Source organism: Amblyraja radiata, unplaced genomic scaffold, assembly GCF_010909765.2.
Source record: "Amblyraja radiata isolate CabotCenter1 unplaced genomic scaffold, sAmbRad1.1.pri scaffold_5_ctg1, whole genome shotgun sequence".
Taxonomy (NCBI): Eukaryota; Metazoa; Chordata; class Chondrichthyes; order Rajiformes; family Rajidae; genus Amblyraja; species Amblyraja radiata.
The window spans coordinates 179,295-194,074 of NW_022630641.1; the positions used below are offsets into that span (position 1 = coordinate 179,295).

General features: G+C 46.4%; 1 protein-coding gene across 1 annotated transcript in view; it reads left to right on the forward strand.

Moving 5' to 3' along the window:
• Window positions 1-1,943, forward strand: part of LOC116970170 (catenin alpha-2-like) — a 161,427-nt gene extending 159,484 nt beyond the window's left edge. The window contains exon 3 of the mRNA XM_033016875.1: window positions 778-1,943. Coding sequence (XP_032872766.1) covers window positions 778-1,065 — 288 coding nt within the window. The 3' untranslated portion in view covers window positions 1,066-1,943. The remainder of the gene's footprint in view (window positions 1-777) is intronic.
• Window positions 1,944-14,780: the final 12,837 nt, after the last annotated feature.

Here is a 14,780-nt window from a genome sequence, read left to right on the forward strand (position 1 = left end):
CACTAGTCCTACCTGCCTGCATTTGGTCCATGCCCTTCCAAACCTGTCCTATCCATGTACCTGTCTAACTGTTTCTTAAACGTTGGGATAGTCCCTGCCTCAACTACCTCTGCCAGCAGCTTGTTCCAGACACCCATCACCCTTTGTGTTAAAGAGTCACCCTTCAGGTTCCTATTTAATCTTTCTCCCCTCACCTTAAACGTATGTCCTCTAATTCTCGATTCCCCAACTCTTGGCAAGAGATTCTGTGCATTTCCCCTGCCTATTCCTCTCATGATCTTATACACTACACCTATGACTACACATCAATAAGATCACCCTTCATCCTCCTGCACTCCAAGGAATAAAGCTCTAGCCTGCTCAACCTCTCCCTATAGCTCAGGCCCAGTGTCCTCCATGCCCAGAGTTAGCACCACTGGAAATTTGAGGAGCAGCACCTCATATTCCGCTTGGGCAGTTTGCACTCCAGCGGCATGAACATTGACTTCTCCAATTTCCAGTAGGCCCTTATTGTCTCCTCCCCTTCTCAGCTCTCCCTCAGCCCTCTGGCTCCTCCTCTTCCTTTCTTCTTCCTGCCCCCGATCCTACATCAGTCTGAGGAAGGGTTTCGGCCTGAAACGTTGCCTAGTTCCTTCGCTCCATAAATGCTGCCGCACCCGCTGAGTTTCTCCAGCACTTTTGTCTACCTTCGATTTTCCAGCATCTGCAGTTTCTTCTTAAACCCAGTGTTATATCAACTGCTCTGATGGTATCTTCTCTTCTGCCTTGTCTTCACAGTTGGACAGTGCAACCTCCCTCATCCAGGCCGCCAAGAATCTAATGAACGCCGTGGTCCTGACCGTGAAGGCCTCCTACGTGGCTTCCACCAAGTACCAGAAAATGTACGGCACGGCGGCCATCAACTCTCCCGTGGTGTCCTGGAAGATGAAAGCTCCTGAGAAGAAACCGCTGGTGAAGAGAGAGAAGCCCGAAGAGTACCAGACCAGGGTGAGGAGGGGATCCCAGAAGAAGCACATTTCTCCCGTGCAGGCCCTGAGTGAGTTCAAGGCCATGGACTCCTTCTGAGGCCCGTGCAAACCCTCACACTAGCCCTTTCAAATGATCAATGATGCACTTAATAAAGTTAAACAGAGTAAGATGTCTCCATGCCGCTAAGGTACAAAAATAAACCATTGACTTCTAGCTAAATTGGGATCAATCCATTGATGAAATGGAATTTAAATTCTAGCTTTAAAAATATATAATATCGGGTTTTGCATTGTTTGAAAACAAGGAATTAAAATGTGCCGGGGCTAGAGTGGTTAAGCAGTTTCCTAAGCTGATCAATCTTCTGTGCATTAAGCTTCTAGGGCTGTAATATCAGTGCTTATATGTTTCAAGTAATACAAGACTAGAAATTAAAAAAAAAACATAAAGCCAATGTGTTCCTCTGTTTGGTGTAGTTCGAAGCACAACATGTAACTTCAATGGTCTTTTTATTTATTTGATGATTATACTAATGACTGGCTGTGTTAGAATAGTGAGATTGTGCTTTCTGGGTGGGGGGGGGGGGGGGGGGGAAACTGAAACCATATTTATTTTGTGGGCATTAGTGATGTTCCCACGGCTCCGGATGCCTGGTCACTAATTGTACTGACGACAGAAGTGTACTTTAACCTTAACTATCAGCTGTACCAGAAACAAGATCCACAAGCAAATTCCACGGAATTAATAGACAGTAACATAAAGCAGATTGTTTCACCGGATGAGGTTCCTGTGAAGGGAATCTTTCAGAGGTGGTTCTCCCTCTGACAATGGTGTGCTAGCCAGTAGATAGTGAATGATGTGTTAGAATGGAACTTGACAGTGAATGATGTAGAATTTTGATTTGCTTAAACCGTAGATGACTAAATATGTCTTTGTATCCACCTGAGTGTTCAAATAAAACTCTTCAACCATCCTCATCACGTGGGCTTGCTGTGTTTATTCCTCTGCTGGTGTTAATCCTTCGTTATGATTGCGGGCCCAGACAACTGAATGCTGATGGCGAAGATAGACACAAAATGCTGGAGTAACTCAGCGGGACAGGCAGCATCTCTGGAGAGAAGGGATGGGTGACGTTTCGGGCCGAGACTCTTCTTCTGAAGAAGGTCCTGAAGAAGAGTCTCGGCCCGAAATGTCCCCATTTCTTCCCTCCAGAGGTGCTGCCTGTCCCGCTGAGTTACTCCAGCATTTTGTGTCTATCTTCGATTTAAACCAGCAACTGCAGTTCTTTCCGACACATTTTGAATGCTGATGGCATTGTGTTGGGAGAATTTAGTCTGTTAACACACACAGGTACATGGATGCAATTCTGATGAGTTTCCTTCGAGTTTAATCGTGTGATATTCTGACTACACCATGCCCTGTTCACGTGATAAGATCGCATGATAGGGTAAATGCACAGAATATTTTACCCAATGGAGGGGAAGGGGAATCAAAAACCGGAAGATATAGGTTTCGGGTGATGGGGGAAGGGGCGGTGGGGGGGGGATGGGGGGGGGGTTCAGATTTGTGCAATAAGCCAATTAACCTACAAACCTGCACATCTTTGGAATGTGCGAAGAAACCGGAGAACCTGGAGAAAACCCAGGTCACGGGGAGAACGTACAAACGCCGTACAGACAACCACCGGTGGTCAGGATCAAACCCGGGTCTCTGGCTCTGTAAGGCAGCAACTCTACCACTGCACCACCGTGCCACCCTAATGTAGCAGTAATAGATAATGTATCTCCAGAGTTCCTCGAGGATGCAGGGGAAAGTTAAAGGTGAGGTCTGGAGAAACTATATCTTTCCTCCAATAAGCAGCACAGGCTAATACTCTCTCATCCAGGCAACATCATGGTAAACCATTTGTTCACTTTCTCCAAAGCCTTCTAATTTATTCCCTTAATGGGTCAACAAGAAGAGTACACAATGATCCAATATTGTAAGTATGTGCAAGTTGGGCCAAATGGCCTGTTTCCATACTGGAAAATGCCTCAATGCCTCTATCTATGACATTCACTGATGGGCGTTTCAAATAAAGGAAAGTTTCAAGTCAAATTTATTGTCATACTAGACCAAGTGCAGACCCGTTGGGTCTGTTTCCCCAATGCGTGTTTGTGGGGGTGGGGGGGAGGGGGGCTGCGGCATTACACTCACACTAACCACCCCCCAAACACACAGGTGGGGGGAGGGGGGGAGAGGGGAGGGTGAGAAGAGGGGAGGGAGGGGAGAGGAGGAGGAGGAAACTGGAGAGATTTGGGAGGGAAAGTAGAGTGGGGTAGGGGTACTACCTTCTGTGGCAGAGAATTCCAGAGATTCATCACTCTCTGTGTGAAAAAATGTTTTTCTCATCTCGGTCCTAAAAGATTTCCCCCTTTATCCTTAAACTGTGACCCCTTGTTCTGGACTTCCCCAACATCTGGAAAAATCTTCCTGCATCTAGCCTGTCCAACCCCTTAAGAATTTTGTAAGTTTCTATAAGATCCCCCCTCAATCTTCTAAAATCTAGCGAGTACAAACCGAGTCTATCCAGTCTTTCTTCATATGAAAATCCTGACATCCCAGGAATCAGTCTGGTGAACCTTCTCTGTACTCCCTCTATGGCAAGAATGTCTTTGAGCATTGGGCATTGTGACATCATACGATGGAACGTTCACCAGGTGCTGGGGCTCCTGCAAAGGCATATGTAAATGTATCCATTTCGATTGGACATATGTGAACATTGGGCATTGTGACATCACACGATGGAACGAATCAAAAGGAAGAAAGGCAGGCAGACGGACGGACGGCGGACGGATGGCGGATGGACGGCGGCTGGCACACAGTTTTATATAATAACTAGACCAAGTGCAGACCCGTTGGGTCTGTTTCCCCAACGGCGTTTGTGGGGGGGAAGGGGGGCTGCAGCATCACACTCACATTAAACACCCCCCAAACACACAGGTGGGGGGAGGGGGGTGAGAAGAGGGGAGGGAGGGGAGAGGAGGAGGAGGAAACGGGACAGATTTGGGAGGGAAGGAGAGCGGTGGTAGTGGGTGAGAGGGGATGGGGAGAGATGGGGGGGTGGGGAGGAGGGAGGAGGGAGGGCGGTGGAGAGGGCGTGGGTGAGGAGAGGGGAAAAAGAGTGGGGAGGGAGAGGTGGAGGGGAAGGGGGGAGAGAAGTGGACAGAGGGGGGGTTAGGGAGCAGGTTTAGGGCAGTGTGGAAGAGGACAGAGGGGTAGGGGAAGGGCGGCGGGGGGAGAGAGGGAAGGCGGTGTAGAGAGGGCAGGGGGGGTGTGGGAGAGAGGGATGGGAGAGAGGGAGAGGGGTGGCGGAAGAGGGAGCGGGGGAGAGAAAGAGAAGGGGGGAGATAAGGAAAGGAGGGGGGGAGGGAGGAGGGGTAGAGGGGTATCCGGGATGGTGGAAGAGGACGCGGGAGTGGCGAAGATGACAGGGTTAGGGGAAAGGTGGGGAGAGAGGGGAAGGGAGGGAAGAGAGACGGGGTGCTGGGGAGGGAGAGGGGCTGGGGTAAGGGGAGAGAAGTGGAACTGTGGGGAGGGAGGGGTAAGGGGATATAGTGGGGAAGAGGGGAAGGGGAAGAGGGTCGGGGGGAGAGAGGGGAAGGGGGGGAGAGAGGTGAAGGGGTGTGGGGGAGAGGAGGGATGGGTGGAGAGGAGAGGGGTGAGGAGAGGGAAACATAGAAACATAGAAATTAAGTGCAGGAGTAGGCCATTCGGCCCTTCGAGCCTGCACCACCATTCAATATGATCATGGCTGATCATCCAACTCAGTATCCTGTACCCGCCTTCTCTCCATACCCCCTGATCCCTTTAGCCACAGGGGCCACATCTAACTCCCTCTTAAATATAGCCAATGAACAGGCCTCAACTACCTTCTGTGTCAGTGAATTCCAGAGCTTCACCACTCTCTGTGTGAAAAATGTTTTTCTCATCTCGGTCCTAAAAGGATTTCCCCCTTATCCTTAAACTGTGATCCCTTGTTCTGGACTTCCCCAACATCGGGGATAGATAGATAGATAGATAGATAGATAGATAGATAGATAGATAGATAGATGGATGGATGGATGGAATGATGGATGGATGGATGGATGGATGGATGGATGGATGGATGGATGGATGGATGGATGGATGGATGGATGGATGGATGGATGGATGGATGGATGGATGGATGGATGGAGGGGCGGAGGGACGGAGGGGGGGACGGACGGACGGACGGAGGGAGGGACGGACGGACGGACGGACGGACGGACGGACGGACGGACGGACGGACGGACGGACGGACAGACAGACAGACAAATATTGTGGAATGCTGGTAGAATGGAAAATCTTGCTTGCAGCAACAACTCAAGCACGTAGACAAACAGACAAAAACAAATTATAGATAAATTATCCATAAATTACACATCGTGTACCGAGGTACAGTGAAAAGCTTTTGTTGCGTATTATTGCTATCCAGTCAGCGGAAAGACAATACATGATTACAATTGAGCCATTTACAATGGGAGAATGAAGAATGTGCAAAAACATAAGACGTTAGTGCAAAGCCATAACCAATAAATAACGAAAATAACAAGTCCATGGTCCATGCATGAGATGGACATAGAGTCATAGAGTGAGACAGCGTAAAAACAGGCCCTTCAGCCCAACGTGCCCACACCTCCCAACATGTCCCAGCTACACTGGATGAAAATAGTTCCTAGTGTGGGTAGGATAGTGTTAATGTGTGGGGATCGCTGGTCGGTGCAGACCCGGTGTGCCGAAGGGTCTGTTTTCACCCTGTATCACTAAACCGAAACTATACCAAACTTCACCTATCCATGTCCTCCAGAGATGCTGCCTGACTCGCTGAGTTACTCCAGCACTTTGTGTCCATCTTTGGGACGCATCAACTCTCAGCCGTAGACTGGATCATCGAAACGCAACATGAAAGTCACCACATTGCTTGCTCGCTTGGCATAGTGAATGAAAACCAATCCAGCAAAAAGGATGAAAACAGCGCCTGAACCTGCTGGGCGACTTCCCAGTGACCCAAAGATGATTTACTCTTCCAGAATATACAATAATTTTGACACATAAACAAAGTGGTTCAATGGTTCAATGATGCAGTGCTACTTTATTATCACATGTACAGTGACATTCTTAATTTGCATTCAGGTCAGTGACGATCCTGCTAAACATTAGGCACAATAGTACCACATATACGAGTGAGTGATAGTAGACCAAGCTGAGGCAGTATACAAGAGTCACCACATATTAGGTGCCATATTGTACCCTTCAAGTGAAAAGGGAAAATATGATCATGAATGCTGTTTTAAAAAAGGGGTGATGAAACAAAACGGTGAATTTACACAAAGTCAAATCAAGTCAAGTTTATTCGTCACATAAACATACGAGATGTGCAGTGAAATGAAAAGTGGCAATGCTCGCGGACTTTGTGCAAAAAGACAAACAAACAACCAAACAAACTACAAACAGAATGGAACAGACTCACATATTCTTTTACATATTGTGGGCGGAAGGAAAAAGGGAAAAAAACAACAATTTAAAAAAAAAGCAGTAGTAGTAAAAAAATCATTTATGGTGCTGGAGTGGCTGGAGTAACTCAATTGGTCAAGCAACATCTGTGGAGGGAATGGGTAGGTGATATTTAGGGATGGGACCCTTCTTCTGACTTGCGCAGTTGCTCCAGCGCTAGAGGTCATAGCCTCAGAATTAAAGGACGTTCTTTTAGGAAGGAGATGAGGAGAAATTTCTTTAGTCAGAGGGTGGTGAATCTATGGAATTCTTTGCCACAGAAGGCTGTGGAGGCCAAGTCAGTGGATATTTTTAAGGCAGAGATAGATAGATTCTGGATTAGTACAGGTGTCAGAGGTTATGGGGAGAAGGCAGGAAAATGGGGTTAGGAGGGGGAGATAGATCAGCCATGATTGAATGGCGGAGTAGACTTGATGGGCCGAATGGCTTAATTTTACTATTCCTTTAATTCTGAGTCTATGACCTCTAGTCCTAGACTCTGCCACTAGTGGAAACAGTGCTTCCACTTTGAAGGAAATTACCAGAAATTCGTGAAATTCTGGTTGTCTTTGGGTACTTTTACGGAAATTAAATAATTTCGAGAAATTTCCGCATCCGGCACGCGGAGGGGTCCACTCCAATCCAGCCCGCCGGATGATTTGGGGGAAAAAAGTATATTTACGACTATCCGGGCCTGCCCGTTTGGGGGAGGCCCATCAGCCGCATCACGATTTAAATTTGTGCCGGTGACGCGGTAGGGAAGCAAAATGATGCCGTCTCCCCGCGCGTGCGCAATGGGCCCGGTATCCGCGCATGCGCAGTTGGGGCGGCAGTCTCGCATGCGCAGTTGGGGCGGCAGTCGCACATGCTCAGTTGGGGAAGGCTTAAATTTCAGGAAATACCATCAAATTCCAGGATATTTGGGATTCTATTAAAGGAAAAAAAAAATTGAGGTGTGGAAGCTCTGTGTGGAAACATCCTCTTCACATCCACTCTATCCAAGCCTTTCACTATTCTAGAGTCCAGGGGGCGCCGTCCTGTGTGGTATGGCTGCCCAGCCTGCAGCTCTCCGTTTTTTCTCTCTTTTTTAAATTTTTAGTTAGTTGAATTTTTTGTTTTTCGGAGTCCTAGACTTTTTTATGTGGGGGGGGGGGGGGGGGAAGGGGGAAACTGCTTTCTAGGGTCCCTACCTGGTCGGAGAGGCGGCTTTTCTCCGGGCTGCACCGTCGACCCGTCCTCGAGGCCTACCAGCGGGCCTGGAGCGGCGTTTCCTGAGGGGACCGCCCAGTACCTCGGCTTCGGCAGCAACACAGCGCTGGAGCGCTATTGCGGAGCGGAGTGGGTGATGCCTTGCCCGGGTCGCTGCGCTGGTGCCCGCAGGTGTATGCTGAGTCCGCAGGTGAACATCGTGGAGCTGCGGGTCTGTGGAGCGGCCAGCTGCAGGCGGCGGCGCTGACTTTAACATCAGGAGCCTGGGATCTCTTGCCGAGATCGCCAGTTGTGGAGCTCCATCCAGCGCGACCTGTTGGCTTCGGAAGCCGCGGCCTCCCATAAGGAAGCGCCTGTTCCAGGCACCCCGAGCCGCTGAGAGGGTTTTCCAGAAGCCGGAGCACCATCGCCCGGCGAAGAAGGGCCTGTAACATCGGCCCCCGTAGCGGCGACTGTGGAGGCATCAATAGGCCCAACTGTGGGTGGACAAGGGGACTGGGGACTGGACACTGTGCTTTCCCTCATAATGGGAACCATTGTGTGGGGATGTTTTTTATGTTTATTGTTAAATTCTTTAATGTTGTGTCTTATCTTTATCTGTGTGCTGCATGGCAAGACAAATTTCACTGCACCAATTGGTGTATGTGACAATAAATGTCCTTTGTCCTTGTCCTGACTATTCTGTATGTTTAAATGAGGTCCCCCCTTATTCTTCTAAACTCCGGCGAGTACAGACCCAGTGCCGACAAACGCTCATCATAGGTTAACCTACTCATTCCTGGGATCAATCTTGTAAACCTTCTCTGGACCCTCTCCAGAGCCAACACATCCTTCCTCAGATATGGAGCCCAAAATTGCTCACAATATTCCAAATGCGGCCATATGCGCTTTATTAAGCCTCAACATTACATCCCTGTTTTTGTATACAAGCCTTCTTGAAATAAATGCTAGCATTGAGTTTGCTTTCTTTACTACCGATTCAACTTGCAAATTAACTTTTTGGGAATCCTTCATCAGCACTCACAAGTCCATTTGCACCTCCGATTTCTGGATTCTCATCCCATTGAAAAATAGTCCACACCTTTATTCCTACTACCAAAATGCATGACTTTGCTACACTACATTCCATCTGCCACTTCTCTGCCCACTCTCCCAACCTGTCCACGTCCTTCTGCAGAGTCCCTGCTTTCTCTACACTACTTGCCCCACAACCTATTTTCGTATCATCTGCAAACATTGCCACAACAACTTCAATCCCACGTCCAAATCATTAATATACAATGTGAAAAGTAGCGGTCCCAGCACCGACCTTTGTGGAACTCCACTAGTCATTGGCAGCCAACCAGAAAAAGCCCCCTTTATTGCCACTCTTTGTTTTCTGCCATACAGCCAACCTGCTATCCCTGCTGGTCAATGGAAGAATCCATGACCGTCAAGGATGGAAACAGAAACCAGCAGCAAAATATTAATCATACCGCCAATGTATTAAACACACACATCACACACACATCTCACGGACTCTCAACACACACACACACCACTCACACGTAAATCTCACACACCAACACACACACTCACGTACGCTCACCACACACACACACACACACACACACACACACACACAACACACACCAACACACACACACACACACACACACACACTCACGTACACACACACACACTCACGCACAACACAACACACAACACACACCCACACACACACACACACACACACACCACACACACTCACGCACACAACACGTACTCACACACACACACACACCACACCACACACACTCACGGTACTCACACACACACACACACACATAGACACACACAAACACACACACACACCGCGCACGCACGCACGTACACACACACACACACACACACACACACACACACACACACGCACGCACGCACGCACGCACGCACGCACACACACACACACAAAAACAAACAAACAAACAAACAAACAAACAAACAAACAATAATAGTGCAAAAAGACAAAACCAATGCCCCCAAGTCTAAGTTCAGAGCTCATTGGGAGATTGTAGTGCATCCAAGGACATACAGGTTTGTATGTTAATTGGCTTCTGTAAAAATTGTAAATTGTCCCTAGTGTGTGTGCAGGATAGCGTTATTGTGCGGGGATCGCTGGTTGGCGTGAACTCCGTGGGCAGAAGGACCTGCTTCCATGCTCTATCTCTAAACTAAACTAAACTGTCAACTGTGAAAGGATGACCCCTTCAACCTTACCACTGCTAACCCTCTAGCTCTGTATTGTGGAAAAATAAACAATAGACGATAGGTGCCGGAGTAGGCCATTGGGCCCTTCGAGCCAGCACCGCCATTCAATGTGATCATGGCTGATCATCCACAATCAGTACCCTGTTCCAGCTTTCTCTCCATATACCTTAACTCCGCTATCTCTAAGAGCTCTAAAGGTTCAAAGGTTCAAAGGTTATTTTATTGGTCACATACATCGAGGGGTAGATAAATGCTTCTTGCCATGCAGCACATAAAGAAAGAATACAGACATAACAGTAATAAATAAATTTAAACATAAAAACATCCCCCCACAATGGTTCCCATTATGAGGGAAGGCACAATGTCCAGTCCCCATCCCCAGTTCACCCATAGTCGGGCCTATTGAGGCCTCCACAGTTGCCTCCACAGAGGCCCTATGTTCCAGGCCGTTCTCACCGGGTGATGGTGCTCCGGCGTCGGGAGAATCCTCACAGCGGCTTGGGAACCCTGGAACGGCCGCTTCCGTACTGGAGACCGTGGCTTCCGAAGCCAACAAGGCCACGCCGGATGGAGCTCCACAACTGGCGATCTCGGCGAGAGATCCCAGGCTCCCGATGTTAAAGTCAGTGCCGCCGCCCGCAGCTGGCTGCTCCACAGTCCCGCAGCTCCGTGATGTTTTTATCGGCGGTCTCAGCTCACTGGAGTTCCAGCGTGGCGACCCGGGCAAGGCATCGCCCGCTCCGCGATAGCACTCCAGCGCTGTGCCACCACCGAAGCCGAGGTTCTGGGCGGTCCCCGACAGGAAACGACGCTCCAGGCCCGCTGGTAGGCCGCGAGGACGGGTCGATGGTGCAGCCCGGAGAAAAGCTGCCTCTCCGACCAGGTAGGGACCCTAGAAAGCAGTTTCCCCCTTCCCCCCCCCCCTCCCCCCACATAAAAAAGGCTAGAACTCCAGAACAAAAAACTCAACTAACTAAAAATAAAAATAGAGAGAAAAAACAGACAGCTGCAGGCTGGGCAGCCTTACCACACAAGTAACTCTCACTTGAAAGCATCCAGAGCACCAGCCTCCACCGCCCTCTGAGGCAGAGAATTCCACACAATCACAACTCTCTGTGTGAAAAAGTGTTTCCTTATCTCCGTTTAAATGGCTTACCACTTATTCTTAAACTATGGCCCTTAGTTCTGGACTCCCACAACATTGGGAACATGTTTTCTGCCTCTAGCGTGTCCAAACACTTAATAATCTTAATGCTACACTTGTCGCTTTACCTCCCCACTTGACTCCATTCAAGGACACAATCAGTCTTTCCAGGTGTGGCAGAGGTTCACCTGCTCCCCCTTCCAACCTCAAGTATTGCATCCACTGCTCTAGATGTCAGTTGCTCTACATCGGTGAGACCAAGCGTAGGCTTGGCGATCGCTTCGCCGAACACCTCCGCTCGGTCCGCATTAACCAACCTGATCTCTCAGTGGCTCAGCTCTTCAACTCCCCCTCCCATTCCGAATCCGACCTTTCTGTCCTGGGCTCCTCCATGGTCAAAGTGAGGACCACCGTAAATTAGAGGAGCAGCACCTCATATTTCGCTTGGGCAGTTTACACCCACAATGTATGAACATTGACTTCTCTAATTGCAGGTATTCCTTACTGTCTCCTCCCCTTCTCAGCTCTCCCACAATGCTCTGGCTCCACCTCTTCCTTTCTTCCTCCCGCCCATCCCCCACCCTCACATTAGTCTGAAGAAGGGTTTCGACCCGAAACATTGCCTATTTCCTTCGCTCCATAGATGCTGCCTCACCCGCTGAGTTTCTCCAGCGTTTTTGTCTACCTTAATAATCATATGTTTCAATAAGATACCCTCTCATCCTCCTAAATTTCATAGTATACAAGCCCAGCCACTCCAATCTATCAATATATGACAGTCCCGCCATCCCGGGAATTAACCTCGTGAACCTATGCTGCACTCCCTCAATAGCAAGAATGTCCGTTCTCAAGTTTGGAGACCAAAACTGCACACAATACTCCAGGTGTGGTCTCACTAGGGCCCTGTGCAACTGCAGGAGGACCTCTTTGCTCCTGTACTCAAAATCCATGACATTAATGGGGGATGGACACAGAAAAAACAGCAGCAAAATATAAATCAAACCCCCAAAACATTTGATAGAATAGAAATGATTTTAGATAAACAGATTGGAGTAACTCAGCGGGTCAGACAGCTGTGGAGAGAAAATGGTCAGGAGGCATTTTGAGACACTTCTTCACTCTGATTGGAGTTAGGGGGCGGGGGCGGGGGGCGGGGGGGGGGGGGGCAGGCGGTTAGAACTACGTGAGAGAAAATCCAGGACAAGTCGGGGCTGGCAACTGATGACAGGCAAGAATTGTTAGCTGGAGATTGTTAGCTAGAGATGGTGTGAGCCCAAGAGGGATACATTCAGACATAGGCATAGAAACATAGGTGAATAGATCCCAGGGGAGTAGAGTCTAAAACTAAAGGCCATAGGTTTAAGGTGCAAGGGAAAAAATTTTAAGTAACCCGAATGGGTACACATAAAGGATTGTGCGTACATGGAACGAGTTGCCATAGGGAGCGGCAGAGGCCGATGCAATTACAAAATGGTTTTTTTTTGTTTTGTTTTTTTTAATTTTATTTTTATTAGAAGTACAGTAAATTACAGTAATACACATCACATATATCTTATTACATTTGTTGTACCACTTCGTTTTTCGAGCTTTAAAAAAGGTAGAAATAAAAGAAGTAAGGAAAGTGAGCAAGAATCGTGAAGGTGCAGGGAAGTGTTGGGAGAAGAAAGCTCCTTGGGGAAGAAATTAGAGAAGGAAGTAAAGAAAGGAAATAAGACCCTAGAAAGGAAAGAAAAAAAAAGGAAAAACAATCGCTCTATTGTAACACAAAACTCCGCAAAAAAGGGTATACCAACCGTGTTTTAAAAAATATCTTTTTTTTTTACCCCCCGTTACCAGATCCTGGTACCATTTATATTTTAAATCACTATTGCACCTTATGCTTGTAATAGTTCCGTAAATGCAGACCACGTCTTTTGGAAGTGGTCTGCTTTGCCTGCTAGGAGGATTCTCATCTCTTTCAAGTGTAGTGTTTCGAACATGTTTAAAATCCACATTTTTATTGTTGGTATTGGAGCATTTTTCCAAAATTTGAGTATAAGCTTTTTTCCCCATTATTAGCCCGTAATTAAGTAAGTTTTTTTGAAACACTTTTAATTCAGGGTTACCTTCCGATGTTCCAAAAATGATCCATTCTGCTTTTGGTACAAGTTTTATTTTAAATAATTTTGCGAAGATTTCAAGTATTTTGTTCCAGAATTTTTGGATTTTTATACAAAAAACAAAAGAGTGCGTTTTATGTGAGCTTCATGTGACTGACATTTATCACAAATGGGTGAGACATTGGGGAAAAGTTTATTTATTTTAGTTTTTGAATAATATAGTCTATGTAATTTTTTATATTGAATTAGAGTATGTCGTACGTTGATCGAGCATTTATGCACATATAGTAGGTGTTTATCCCAGCTCTCTTTTGAAATGTTTATAGCTAGTTCTTGTTCCCAGTCTCTTCTAATACCATCGGTTGTAGGTATTTCTATATTTAAAATAATGTTGTATAAGTATGATATTAGATTTGCTGATTCAGCCTTTGTCTTCATGGCTTCATCCAATAAGTCTGGGGGCATGTTATGATAGTCTTTTGTGTATTTTTTCAGATAGTCACGGATTTGAAGATATTTAAAATATTGATTATTTTTCAAATTATATTTCAGTTGTAATTGTTGAAATGATAATAATTTTCCTAATTCATACGTCTCCGAGTGTTTTGATTCCCATTCTTTCCCATTGTGTAAATGATTTATCTATAATTGAGGGTTTAAACGACGGGTTATTGACTATTGGCATTAAAAGAGATAGATTTCTTAATTTTAGATTCTGTTTTATTTGTTTCCAAGTTCTAATTGTGCTGTGTATCATTGGATTTTTATTATAATTTTTGTTATTCAGATTCATTGGTGAGAGGAGAGTCGCTCCTGTATTATACGGAGAGCAGTCCTCTCTCTCTATTACAATCCAATCCACCTGCTGGGCAGAGTTGTCCAGCAGGTGAATCATATTTTTAATATTTACTGCCCAATTATAGTACATAACGTTAGGGAGCGCTAGACCACCCATCTCTTTTGGTTTACTAAGGTGTGCTCTTTGTATTCTGTGGGATTTGTAATCCCATATAAAATTTGTAATGTCTGAGTCTAGTGATTTCAATTCCTAAATATTTAAATTTTTCTGTGGCTATTTTAAAGGGGAATTTCAAGAGATGTGTTGAGTCTTTCGGTTTTATCGACATAATTTCACTTTTGTTCCAGTTTATTCTGTATCCTGAGAAAGATCCAAAGTCCTCAATTAGATTAATATGTTTGTATACTGATTTGAGGTTTTGTGATATACAGTAATACATCGTCTGCGTATAAGGATATTTTGTTATTTGAATATTTTGTATTATAACCGTAAATATCCGGGTGTGTTCTAATTTTTTCAGCTAAAGGTTCAATTACCAGAGCAAATAACAGCGGTGATAATGAACATCCTTGTCTATTGCCCCTTGTTAATTGGAATTTCGTAGATAGTATATTATTAGTTAATATTCTAGCCATGGGTTTATTATATAATAATTTTATCCATGCGATGAAGCTCTCTCCCATTTGAAATTTTTGCAATACTTTAATCATATAATCCCATACTACTTGATCAAACGCTTTTTCTGCGTCCAATGAAATGA